At 48.9% G+C, this 12,429-nt stretch overlaps 1 protein-coding gene across 3 annotated transcripts in view; it reads right to left on the bottom strand.

Annotated features, from left to right (window-relative positions):
* Positions 1-12,186, bottom strand: part of Cd40 (CD40 molecule) — a 15,808-nt gene extending 3,622 nt beyond the window's left edge. The window contains exons 1-6 of one of the 3 annotated variants that reach the window (XM_031372742.1): positions 12,052-12,186; positions 5,486-5,564; positions 5,079-5,204; positions 4,693-4,839; positions 4,278-4,371; positions 1,455-1,513 (exon numbers count right to left, since the gene is read on the bottom strand). In XM_031372742.1, coding sequence (XP_031228602.1) covers positions 1,455-1,513; positions 4,278-4,371; positions 4,693-4,839; positions 5,079-5,204; positions 5,486-5,564; positions 12,052-12,105 — 559 coding nt within the window. In that variant the 5' untranslated portion in view covers positions 12,106-12,186. The remainder of the gene's footprint in view (positions 1-1,454; positions 1,514-4,277; positions 4,372-4,692; positions 4,840-5,078; positions 5,205-5,485; positions 5,565-12,051) is intronic. The other 2 variants (XM_031372743.1, XM_031372741.1) reach the window with 2 other exon arrangements.
* Positions 12,187-12,429: the final 243 nt, after the last annotated feature.

Raw genomic sequence — 12,429 nt, 5'->3', positions numbered from 1 at the left:
ATGCTGGACAAGTGGTGGTAGGGTCTAACCCAGGACCTCATACATGTTGGACAAGTGTGAGGATCTAACCTAGGACCTCACACATGCTGGACAAGTGGTGGTGGGGTCTAACCTAGGACCTCACATGTGCTGGACAAGTGTGAGGATCTAACCTAGGACCTCACACATGCTGGACAAGTGGTGGTGGGGTCTAACCCAAGACCTTGCACATGCTAGACAAATGTGGGGGTCTAACCCAAGACCTCACACATGCTAGACAACTGCTCTACCATGGAGCTTTACTAGGCTGGACCCCCACAAGCCCTAGCCCTCTTGTTACTTTTTTGATAGGTTTTTTTAATGTATATCTATTTTTAATCTATGTGTATCTGGAAGTGCCTAGAGGTATGTACTTGTACCATGTGTGTGCCTAGTGCCAGCAGAGACATCAGATCCCCAGGAGTTGGAGTCATGGACAGTTGTACACTGCCTGACGTGGATGCTGGGAACTAAATCCAGGTCCTCTGTAAGAGCAGCAAGTGCCACCTTTCCAGTCCTAGAAACATATTTAAACTTTTATTTACTATTATTGTGTGTGCATGTACATGATGTGTGCGCATGTGTGCTCATGATATGTGTGCATGATGTGTGTGTATGATGTATGTGCATGATGTGTGTGCATGATATGTGTGCATGATGTGTGCTCATGATGTGTGCATGATATGTGTGCATGATGAGTGCGCATGATGTGTGTGTATGATGTATGTGCATGATGTGTGTGCATGATGTGTCCACACACACATGTGCTATGAGGTACATGCAGCAGTCAGAGGAGCTGGTCCTCTCCTTCTATCTTTATACGGACACTGAGAATGGAAGCTGGGCCATCAGGCAAGAGCTTAACTTACTGATCCATCTCAGCAACCCTCTTTCTATGTTGAACCAGTGTCTTCCTAAGCTGCCTAGGCTAGCCTTGAACTTACAAAGCTTTTGCCTCAGCTTCCTAAGTAGCTACGCTGACAGGCCAGCTCACCAGACCCACCTCTCTTCCCCTTCTCTGTCTTCACTCCTTCAATGGTGGCCTGGTCTCTGTTGTTATCTGAGTGTGTGATCCATGGGGGCTGGTCAAGTTTCACATCCTAGCATCCAAACTGAGGTTACCAGGCAACATTGTCACAGTGTACCTGAACCTCAAGCAAGGGGCAGCACTTTCCAAAATGCAAAATCCCAATGCCAGACACTTATACCACGCAGGTAAGGGAGGAAGGAGCTTCTGTCAACCCATTTCACAGTTGAAGGATCTGAGGATCAGACAGGGATGTGACGCATCCAGCTCCCAAGACAGGAGCTAAGCTATACCCCAAACTGCCTCTTGCTCTCACGTCTACCCCAGTCAATATTCCTGTGTGCCTCAGTCTCTCCCCAGTTCCCTGCTTCCCATACACTTGGCAAGGCCCATTCTCCCCTGAACTCACCGCAGACGACATCAGTCTGATTCGTTCCTTCCTGTACGACCTCCATCTCATCCTTACAGCTGCACAAAGACACATGTGTACACATATATGTGCATGTACACACACATGCAGAGAGAGAAACAAAGAGACAGAAACAGGGCTCCCCACCATAAGACTTCCAAACCCAGGGGAGTCACCCAGCAAGCGGCAAGTCCTTGTTCACTGAGTGACTTACAGTGTGGCATCCCAAGATGATCACTAAGAGAAGAAGAAGAACAGAAACCCACAGAAAGGAAAGGTTACAGCCATATTGAAATGGGGATAGTCAGGAGTGTAGATGGTAAAGAAGGCAGGAAGGGAAGGGGATGGGTTTGGTCTAAAGTGGGGCTTCTCAACCTTGGCATCTACAGGTATTTTGTGCTGGGGGATGTCCTGTGTTTCACAAAATATTTAACAGCACCTTTGCTGCCACTAACTAAATGCCAGAAACAGCCCCCTCACCAAATACAGCATCTGAAAGATGACCAGATGTGGACCAGATGTGGCCATCGCCCCACAGAGAGCAAAATGGTCCTGTTAAAAAGCTCTGGGTTCAGGCTCTTCTGGGAAGACTTCTCCATGAAAGGGAGATCAGAAGGCATTGAAGGATGGGAAAGTTGGACCCAGCTATGTAGGTACAGTGTGACAGGAGGGAAGTCACATGGTGACAAGAGTGGTGGTGAGCAGCTCCGGGCAGGGCAACTGCGGACAGCTATGGAGTGACCTTGGCACTTAGCCAGATGACCTGACTGGTGAGAGGACCTGCTCCTAGACAGCTCCTGGAGGAGACAGTGCAGCAGAGTGGGCATCCAGAGGCAGGAGTGAGATGTGAGGTATGTGTGGGTGGTCCTGGGAGGAGTGGACAGAGGTGAACATGGCAAAGGGAAACCCAGATGTGGTGGAAGAAAGGCTTCAGAAAAAGTGCATGCTCTTGTGTGAGAAATGGCCTCAGCACCTTTACAGATCAGCTGAGACCTCCTGAGAGTAGGGGCATCCCAATCTCCAATAAGAAGCCAAGGGTCTCACACAGACTGAGGCAGATTTGGAGGGTCCCCAGAAAAAATCAGAAGGGACCCCAAAGAGTATAAAAGTTGAAACAGCAGCATGCACCAGCTAAGTGGGGCAGTGTGGCACTGCACATTTGACTCCAGGACAGCAACCTCTATGATCAGCTAAACCCACCAGGGAAGACTGGGGTGTATGTGTGTGTGTGTGTGTGTGTGTGTGTGTGTGTGTCATGGCAGAGGGGAGAGGTATGTCAATGTGTTTGTTTATTAGCAGAGGCTCTCTGTCTCTCTGTCTCTCCCTCTCCCCTCTCCTCACCCCCACCTCTCTGTCTGTCTCTCTGTCTCTGTCACTCTGTCTCTCTGTCTCTCTCTCTCTGTCTCTGTGTGTGTCTCTCTCTCTTTCTGTCTCTCTCTCTTTCTCTCTCCCTCTCTCTCTCTCTCTCTCTCTCTTTGAAGGAGTAGTGAAGAAACAGCCTGAGGGGACAGGTTTGCCCATTTAAAAAACATTAAATGTGAAACATAAAAAACAGAACGGGGCATGTGTTTTAAGTTTTCTCTCAAACAGGAGACTTTGAAGCAAAAGAGTAAACAATGTGCCCAGGGGTGCTAGTACAGGGTGCAAGGTGTGAAGAGGAGAGACAGGAAATGTAGCTGGAAGGCCCAGCCCCATTCCAGGGAGTCTGGGCGTTCTCCCAAAGGCAGCAGAGAGCCATGGAGTGCTTTAAATCATGATCCAAAAGGGGCTCACAGGGGCAGCATGGTGCAAAGCAGCCAAGGGAGACACCAGAGGCAGGGAGCCTATGAGGAGACAGAGCGCTCACCACACCATAGCGAGGAGGCGAGGAGGCACAAACTCACAGGACCACTCTAGAGAGTAAGGAAGTGGATTCCCAGATGTGACAGGCTTGACTGACTCGGAGGGGAAGGCAAGGGTGGGCAGCTCACTGTGTGTGTGACTGCCTGGAGCCAGAACCTGCCTGTCACTTGGGGCTTAGGGCTTGGCTAGGGGCCCATTCTGAATGTAGAGTTTGAGGTGCTGGTGATCCATTACACTCAGCAGTGGGACTTGACTATCTGGGGAGCAAACGGCAGATCCAGAGGGAGATAGAGCCATAAATGTAGATAAGACAGCCAAGGGGAGGTAGAAAAAAGTGGTCAGAGAACCCAGACAAAGCCTGACAAACACAAGTAAGAGTCCAGAAGGGCTGGGGACATTGATAACTCACTCAGGGAAACACTGTGAACCTGAGGGCAGGAGTTCAAGCCCTAGAACTCACACACACACACACACACACACACACACACACACACACAAAATCCATGTTTGGTGGCAAGTGGTTGCAACCCCAGTGCTGTGACTCTCTAAAAAACAAACGGTGGACAGTACCGGAGGAGCAACACACCAAGCTACTAGCTGACACATACATGCACACACATGCATGCGCACATGCATATACATGCACATACATGCATGTGCACATGTATGTGCACACATGTATTCGTGCACACACATACACATACCCACCAAGAAGTTGAACTGAAAAGGGGAGATAGGGGTTTCAGGATGCTCTAAGAAGAGAGACTTCAAGAAGATACGAAGATCAACAGGCTCTATTAACTAAGCAAAAGCAGGCTAGAAAAACCGCACAAAGTATCCCTTAGGCCAGTCACAAGGTCACATTCACCAGTGAGTGAGGCCATGGGGGTGGGGGTTGTCAGGGACTGAACAGCAGGTGGCTAAAGAGACTGAGACAGGACCCACCCTGCTATTGGTTAGGGAGAGGTGATCCTTATATACCTTGTCCAAGGATGACACTTTTCAAAAAGTGATGACTGATTGGAGAAGAAGCCGACTGGACAGGGATGACAGATGGTATCAGTGGTCTCAGTGGCTGGGAGGATGTGGGAGGATGCATGAGCAAACCACAATGTCTAACTCCCAAGGGAGCCAGCAGACCAGCAGGGCAGGACAAGAGCACCTGCCCTCAGCTCCTTACCCCAGTGCAATGCAGCCCCTGAAGGCCACAACCCCGCAGGAAGCTGCCCAGAGCCCAGGTCAGAATCTGAAAGAGCCCCATGTCCTGTTAACTGGAAGATGCCAGCCCCAGGTGGCAATTTCTCTGCCCTCAGCTTCTGAAGGTCAAAGGCTCAAAGCTCACCCCCAGCTCTTCTCTCCCACCCACAGAGCCGTTTCCCCAAGGCAGGCCGCTTACCCATCCCCACAACTCCAAAGCCAAGGCCACAGGGTGTGTGCGGAGTGCACGCCTCGCAATCTTTGCTGGTGCAGTGTTGACCTTCCTTACAAGCACAGACAGTATCTGACTCTGCGGTTCCCTCCTTCTTAACCCGAAACCCTTGATCTGAGCGGAGATGAGAAAGAAGAATGGGAAAACCCGCCAGGCTGCAGCAAGGACCCCACTCCTCACATTCTATTGCTGGTTTTCTCACTCTTCCCAGTACAGATAACGATCAACACTAGCTCCTTCAACCCGGACTCCAGCTCACCAGGACAGACCCTGGCCACTGACAGCAGAGGGATTTCAGTGTTGAGAACATCAAGCCAGTTCTTAACTACCCCTTCCCAGGCAGCCCCACGCACTGAGTTCGCAGTGTCTATGCTGGTGACAGCGGATCTCCATGTTCCAATGAGCTGAGAATTCGCCTGAGCCACACGGGGCGCACTGGGTCTTCTCAAGAGCTGTGCAGTGGCTATTCACTCTCTTTCCTGAAAAACAGGAGGATATGAGGCAGGTTGGGCTAATCCTATGACCCAGGAAGCCAGGGCTGAGGGGACAGGGGGTTGGAGCTTAGGAATGCACATCTCAGACCCTACATGAGTAAAGAAGATGGAAGAGACGGGAGAGCTTGGGGCATTCTGGCATCAAGGAAGAGGTAGGAAATGGGTCATTTTAGATTTGAATTCACAGTCCATATATGGGGTCTGCATCCGCCAGCAAAGCAGAAGGGAAGGGGTCTTGGCACGGGGCAGGAGGGCTAGCATCTTACCTGGCTGGCACAAATCGCAGCACTGGCCATTGTAGAGGTACTGTTTGTCACTGCACGTAAGACACTGTCCTAGATGGACCTAAAAACAGAAGTGGGCAGCTGGAAGGGATCTTTGACAGGCATGTTGAAAGTTAGCCAAGACACAGGCTGTAGCCGCTGTGGAAATCCAAAGCAGAAAAGAGAGCCCCCACAGTATGAGGTCTATTTGGTTTTTTTTCTCACTCTGCTGTCAAATAGAGTCTTTCTGCCATCTTGCAAAGCAAGAACTCAGAACCCTCTAATGAGAACAGATGCACAGGACTCTTCCGTGTTGCCAAAGACCCAGCAGGGAAGGAGAACTCCAGTTCTTCCTCCAGAGTCCATCCTGAGGCTGCTGGCTCAAGCTGGCCTCAGCCCTTCCCCCTCCCCCCCCCACCCCTAGTTTCTGTGCCCAGCTCCCTACCACCAGGAGGGTAAGAATCAATCCACAGAGGGCCACACTGAACAGGGTCCCACAGGGAGGGGACTCAATGCGTTCAACACGTCGCTCTCAACATTTGTTTCTACAATATCCGGACACCACCCATGCTGGGAGCTGCTTCTAGCTAATTTAAACACACTTCTTTTAACTGTAAATCTTCTACTGTTGTCTCAAGAGAACAGCTAGTATCACTTCCTATAAATTAAAAGAAACCCTAAAAATACACTGGGCAGATTCGTACCAGGGCTATTAAGCCTTGACTCGTGGCTTTACTTATGCTAAGATCTTTAACTCTGTCTGGTCTTCATTTTACTTTTAAGCCCGGGGGATGGGGGAAGGGGGGGTTAATAGCAAGTCTTTCAAAGGCATTAATTAACTAGCCAAGCTGGTGTCTCAAGCCTCTAATCTAATCTGGAGGCAGAGGCAGGTGGATCTCTGTGAGTCCAGCCTGGTCTACAGAGTGAGTTCCAGGATAGCCAAAGCTACACAGAGAAACCTTGTCTCAAAATAAATAAATAAATAAATAAAAATAAAAGAAAAAGAAGGCATTAACTATGATCTAGCTCCAGAGACTTGCTCCTTGGAAAACTAAGGACCAAGATGGCTCAGCCACTCAAGGCTTGCTGCCAAGCCTGACAACTGGAAGTTCAAATCCCAGAAACCATATAATGGAAGGAGAGAACCAACTCTTAAAAGTTAGCATCTAGCCAGGCAATGGTGGCGCACGCCTTTAGTCCCAGCGCTTGGGAGGCAGAGGCAGGTGGACTTCTAAATTCAGGGTCAGCCTGGTCTACAGAATGACTTCCAGGACAGCCAGGGCTACACAAGAGAAACCCTGTCTCAGAAAAAACAAAAACAAAAACAAAACAGTTAGCATCTAACCTGTGTGTACATGTATACACATAAATAAATAAATAAATAAATAAATAAATAAATAAATGTAATTTTTTAAATGAATAAGAAAAGGATTGCTAGGAGCTGGAGAGATGGCTTAATGGTTAAGATCACTGGTTACTCTTTCAGAGGACCCAAGTTCAATTCCCAGCATCCACAAGGCAACTCACGACTATCTGTAACTCCAGATCCAAGGGATCTGACACCATCACACAGCCAAACATGCAGGTAAAACACCAATTCACATGAAATAAAAGCAAAATAGTATTTTTTAAAGAACAATGAAACTGTAGGGGAAAAGGTATGAGCCCACTTCCTAGTTTGAAAAATACAAACAGGGCTGAGAGATGGCTCGGCGGTTAAGGGAACAGACCGCTCTTCCAGAGGTCCTGAGTTCAATTCCCAGCAATCACATGGTGACTCATGACTATCTGTAATGAGATCTGATGCCCTCTTCTGGTGTGTCTGAAGACAGTGACAGTATAATCATATAAAATAAATAAATCTTAAAAGAAAAAAAACTTGAAAAAAATTTTTTTTATTTTTTCAAGACAGGGTGAAGCCCTGGCTGTCCTGGAACTCACTCTGTAGACCAGGCTGGCCTTAAAGTCAGAAATCAACCTGCCTCTAACTCCCAAATGCTGGGATTAGAGGCATGTGCCCCACTTCCCAGCTTGAAAAAATATTTAAAAAAAAAAAAAGAAAGATACAAACAAACAAAACAGAGAGAGAGAGAGAGAGAGAGAGAGAGAGAGAGAGAAGTGCCGGAGAGATGGTTCAGCTGTAAAGTCTCTTGCTGCCAAGACTGAGGACCTGAGTTCAGTCCCTAAGAACCACACGGCTTCCATAAATTTTCCTCTGACCTCCACACACACGCTGTGGTACTCAAGCACACATGCGTACATGCATACAAATAATATGTAAATAAATAAATGTAATGAAAACTGTTTTTAGAGTGTGAAAGCTATATTTTAAGAAGCATAAAGTGGGCCTGTGTTTTTGGTGTATGTGTGCACACGCAATGCCCATCGCCCTGTGTTTTTGGTATGTGTGTGCACACACAATGCCCATCACCCTACTTGGGACTTGGAGCATGCACTTGACATAACTAAAGTGTATGGAGCTCAGTGGACAACCCTTTTGTTGTTCTTGGTTATATATGCCCAGCTAGCTGGCTGAAAACTTCTGGGATTCTCCTGTTTCCACCTCCAGTCTCACAGTAGGAGTCTTAAGATTGCAGACTCCCCTGTTTCTACCTCCTGTCTCATTGTAGGAGCATTAGGATGTGGGACTTCTGCCACATCTTAATACACTACATGGGTTCCACACTACATGGGTTCCAGGAAATGAATCCAGGTCCTCAGGCTTGTATGGCACGTGCTTCAGCCACAACCCTATCCTTGAAGTTTTAGGTGAGGGTGTTTTTTTGTTTTGTTATGTTTTTTAAAAGATGTATTTATTATTATATGTAGGTACACTCTAGCTGTCTTCTGACACACCAGAAGAGGGTGTCAGATCTCATTACGGATGGTTGTGAGCCACCATGTGGTTGCGAGCCACCATGTGGTTGCTGGGATTTGAACTCAGGACCTTTGGAAGAGCAGTCAGCTCTTAACCGCTGAGCCATCTCTCGAGCCCGAGGGTGATTTTTTTCAAGACTTAAAAAAAAAATTAAATTTGTTTATTTTACGTATACAAGTGTTTTTGCCTGTAGTCTGAATACGCACCACATGCATGCCTGGCGCCCTTGAAGGTCAGAAGAGGGCACTGGACTCCCTGGAACTGGTGTCAGGGATGGTTGTGGGCCAAATCTGGGCGCTAGAAAACTGAACCTGGGTCCTCTCCCAGAGCAACAAGTGTTCTGAGCATCTCTCTAGCCACACGATTTATTTTATTTTTGATTATAGGTAGATATATGGCTGTGAGCATGTGTGAGTGTGGGTGCCCTCAGAAGGGGGAGCAGGAGTTGCAGGAGGTTGGCAGCTGCGGAAGGTGTGTGTTGGGGATCTGACTCCAGTTCTCTCCAAGCATTGCACGCTCTTAACTGCAGAGCTATCCCTCCCTCTGGCTTGTACAGCGCTCCTTAAAGCCAGGTTCCATTTTAGAAACAGCCACGGCTACGGATTGTGTGGAGCCCACATCTGAGAGCGGGGCCGATCACTCTGTATCACATACTAACGAGTTTGCTTCCCTTAGGCTGTGTCTCCTCATCATTAAAAATTTGTTTTTATTATTGTTGTTGTATTTATGTACCAGCCCAATGCGGCTATGGCAGCCGGTGTGCACTCTTACCCACGAAGCCATCTCTCTAGCCCTGTGTTCTCACCTTTAAAATGAGATTATAGGCCAGGGGGTGGTGTCACATGCCTTTAATCCCAGAACTTGGGAGGCAGAGGCAGGTGGATTTCTGAGTTTGAGGCCAGCCTGGTCTACAGAGTGAGTTCCAGGACAGCCAGGGCTACACAGAGAAACCCTGTCTCGAAAATAAAAAAAAAAGAGAGAGATTATAACACTGGCCCTGGAGGCTGGACTGTGAGAAGTGGGAGAACACAGGTGCGTGGCCTGCCAGGCTACCAAGGCAGTGCTCAGAAAATGGCCACTTTAAGCAGCACATGTAGATGATGGATGTCTTGTGCCCTGGTGACTGCCTGACTGTCCAGAATCCAGGAAATGGAGAGCTCTCACTGAACCTAGTATCTGAGCAAATCACTTAATGAAATGTACCTGAAAGTACCTGCCCCCAACAGGACATCATCCCCAGGCAGCACTCCCGGAGACTTCCCACCCTCCCTCTAGAACAGCCGACATCCGACATCCATCCGGGATGGCATCTTTTGAAAAGACACTTTTCCCTCTGATGGCCCATCAGCCCCCTCCACAGAGGCTAACCCTAACCCTAACCCATCAGCCCCCTCAGAGCCACAGCTTGGAGACCCCTTGCCATGTGAGTGGAAGGCTCAGAAGCCAGGCAGACATAGATAGATTCATATCCATGTTGAGAGACTTGGGGTAAGACCCCTCCCCTTTTTGAGCCTCATTTTGGTCATCCGTGTAACAGAGACGTTGGGAGAAATCAAATGAAGGCGATATGCAGACTGGCTCATGGCCTCACGCACAGGAAGAGGTCAGTAAAGAGCGCCTGCTATTTCTGTCAGGGCCCAGCCCCTCCCTGGAGCCCAGAGTAGGGCCTACAAGGGCAGACTTTGCTCTTCTGGGCGGTCCAGACAAGCCTTCATCACGCTGCTGTCTCGTCCTCCATCCCTCCCAAAAGGCTCCCATCCACTTCTCTCGCACTCGATCTTCTGATCTTCTTCCTGCGTCCTGTCTCCCTAAAGGTCGTTGCCTAGAGCAGTGGTTCTCAACCATCCTGAAGCTGGGGCCCTTTCTAATTCTTCATGTGGTGGTAACGCCCAACCGTAAAATTATTTTTGTTGCTACTTCATAATTGTTATTTTGTTAGTGTTCTGAATCGTTATGTAAGTATCTGTGTTTTCTGCTGTGTTTCCTGATGGGGTTAGACAACGTCTGTGACAGGAGCCCCCGGCTTAGGGTAACTCTCTCACTTCCACTCTTTTCCTGTCGCTAACCTACACAGTGATCCTTGGAAGGCTACCGTCAGAATCTACACTCTGGCTAGGATGCAGCTCAGTTGATACACTGATCCCCTAGTATGCACGAAGCCCTAGGTTCAATTCTAAGCTCCTCATAAAACTGGGCATGGTGGTGCATGCTTGTAGTCCCAGCACTAGGCGGGTGGAGGCAGGAGGATCAGAGATTCAAAGACAGGAGAGATGGCTGAACTCTTAAGGTGTTTGCCATATAAATGTGTGGGCCAGAATTCAGATCTCCAGAAACACGTGCAAACACCAGGTCTTTGTAGTGGCCTCCCTGTAACTGCAGCTTCAGAAGGCAGAAGCAGGGGATCCCCAGAGCAAGCTGTCGAGTGAGACTTGCCCTATGGGGAGCTCTGGCTTTATTGAGACCCTGTCTTGATGAGTAAGGTGGGAGAGTGTCCAAGGATGACTCATGAGGTGAACGTCAGGCCACCACATGCAAGCACATGTGTGTTCCCACACAAATGTATGCATACATACAAACCGTGCATGAACAAAAATAAGAAAAAGAAAAAAAAAAAGAAAAGTCATCCTCAACTAGATCATAAGTTCCAGGCCAATCTGGGATAGATGACATGGGCTGGTTGATAGGTATGTGCTTAGAGCACTGACTGTTCCAGCTACAGAAAACCAGTCCTGAAACACGACACCTTTCTGCATAGACAACTCAAAGCCCCTGAAGTACTTAAGTCCCTGTCTCCAACCAAAAAGAATCTACCATGCTTGAAAGCAAGGGGAGCCTGGCCAGAGAGGGGATGAGACTCAGGTAGTCAGGGGATTCCCAGGCTCCAGAATGAGGAACTGCAGAAATGCATTTAAACCAAAAGTGAATCAAGTGCTGGCTTCTGAAAATCCCCGAGATCAAGAAGTGCTTGATTGGGCCTGAGCCCTTCTGGTGCCTTGAGAAACCTAGTCTGGTCTCTTTTATCCTTTCTTGGGTTCTAAACCTGTTCCCCCTCTCCTCCTCCTCCTCCTCCTCCTCAGGGTGTCTCCTGGACCATCTTAAGTTCAAGAGGCAGAGGCACAAACTTGGGAATTTCTCTAGATTGGCTTGGCTATGATATGGGTATGGTGGTTAGTAAATTTTACCCCTTACCTAAAAAGTAAATAGGGCCTTGTTCGCACAAGATTCCCTGGGCAAAGTGGCCCCAACTGGCTAAGAGAAGAGAACCACAGGTGGCAGACATCTGTCCACAATGGGAAAGTGACAGGAAACAGGCCAGACCCGCCCCTTCCCCTAGCCAGGCTTTCCTGTCTGCTAACCCTTTCCAGTCTCTGTAGTCAGCTCCTGAGCCAGGGCTTGGATCAGATAAGGCTGTCCAGGCACCGTAGTGTAGGAACGTCCTCCCTTTGCTTCCTCTGTGGACGACCTGGAACAGAATCCCAACCTTCTGGGAGGAAAGAGGAGCATCCACCTCTTTTTTTTTTTTTTTTTTTTTTAAGTCAAGACCCGAGAGATCTTGCCCATCCTATTCACCGCTTCCCGCCTTTCCCAAATCAACTAGGAAGATCTATCATCCCCGAAGTCTTGTCTCCTCTTTCCATCTCTCACTCTCAAAGCCCTAACCCCCTTGGAGGTTAGAACAGAAGCCACTCACCGCTGTCAACAACAAGCAGCCCCAGAGCGCGCACAGCCGAGGCAAAGGCACCATTGCAGGGCGAGATCAGAGGAGCCAGATCACAGGGCTCCCGCTGAGGCCACAAGTCACTCCGAAATCCCTGCTAAGAGTCCCGCCCAGGAAGGGGGTGGGGTCTTCGGGCACCAATTGCGGTGGGCCTTTGGCTTGTCACTGAGCAGGGATTTCCCCAGAACCTTCCCAGGAGTCTGATTGTCCCCAGGAGTTTAAGGGGTGGACACCAAGGTGGCAGGAGGAGGCGTAGTCCCAAAAGAAGCCCTTTTCTTACATCCCCCCCCGACCCCCCTTCTCTGCATCCAGGACCTCAAAAGCCACCTATAGCAGGGCTCAGGACTCTCC

The sequence above is a fragment of the Mastomys coucha genome, unplaced genomic scaffold (genome assembly GCF_008632895.1).
Source record: "Mastomys coucha isolate ucsf_1 unplaced genomic scaffold, UCSF_Mcou_1 pScaffold15, whole genome shotgun sequence".
In the NCBI taxonomy this organism is placed as follows: Eukaryota; Metazoa; Chordata; class Mammalia; order Rodentia; family Muridae; genus Mastomys; species Mastomys coucha.
This window is presented reverse-complemented; position numbering and strand designations above follow the sequence as displayed.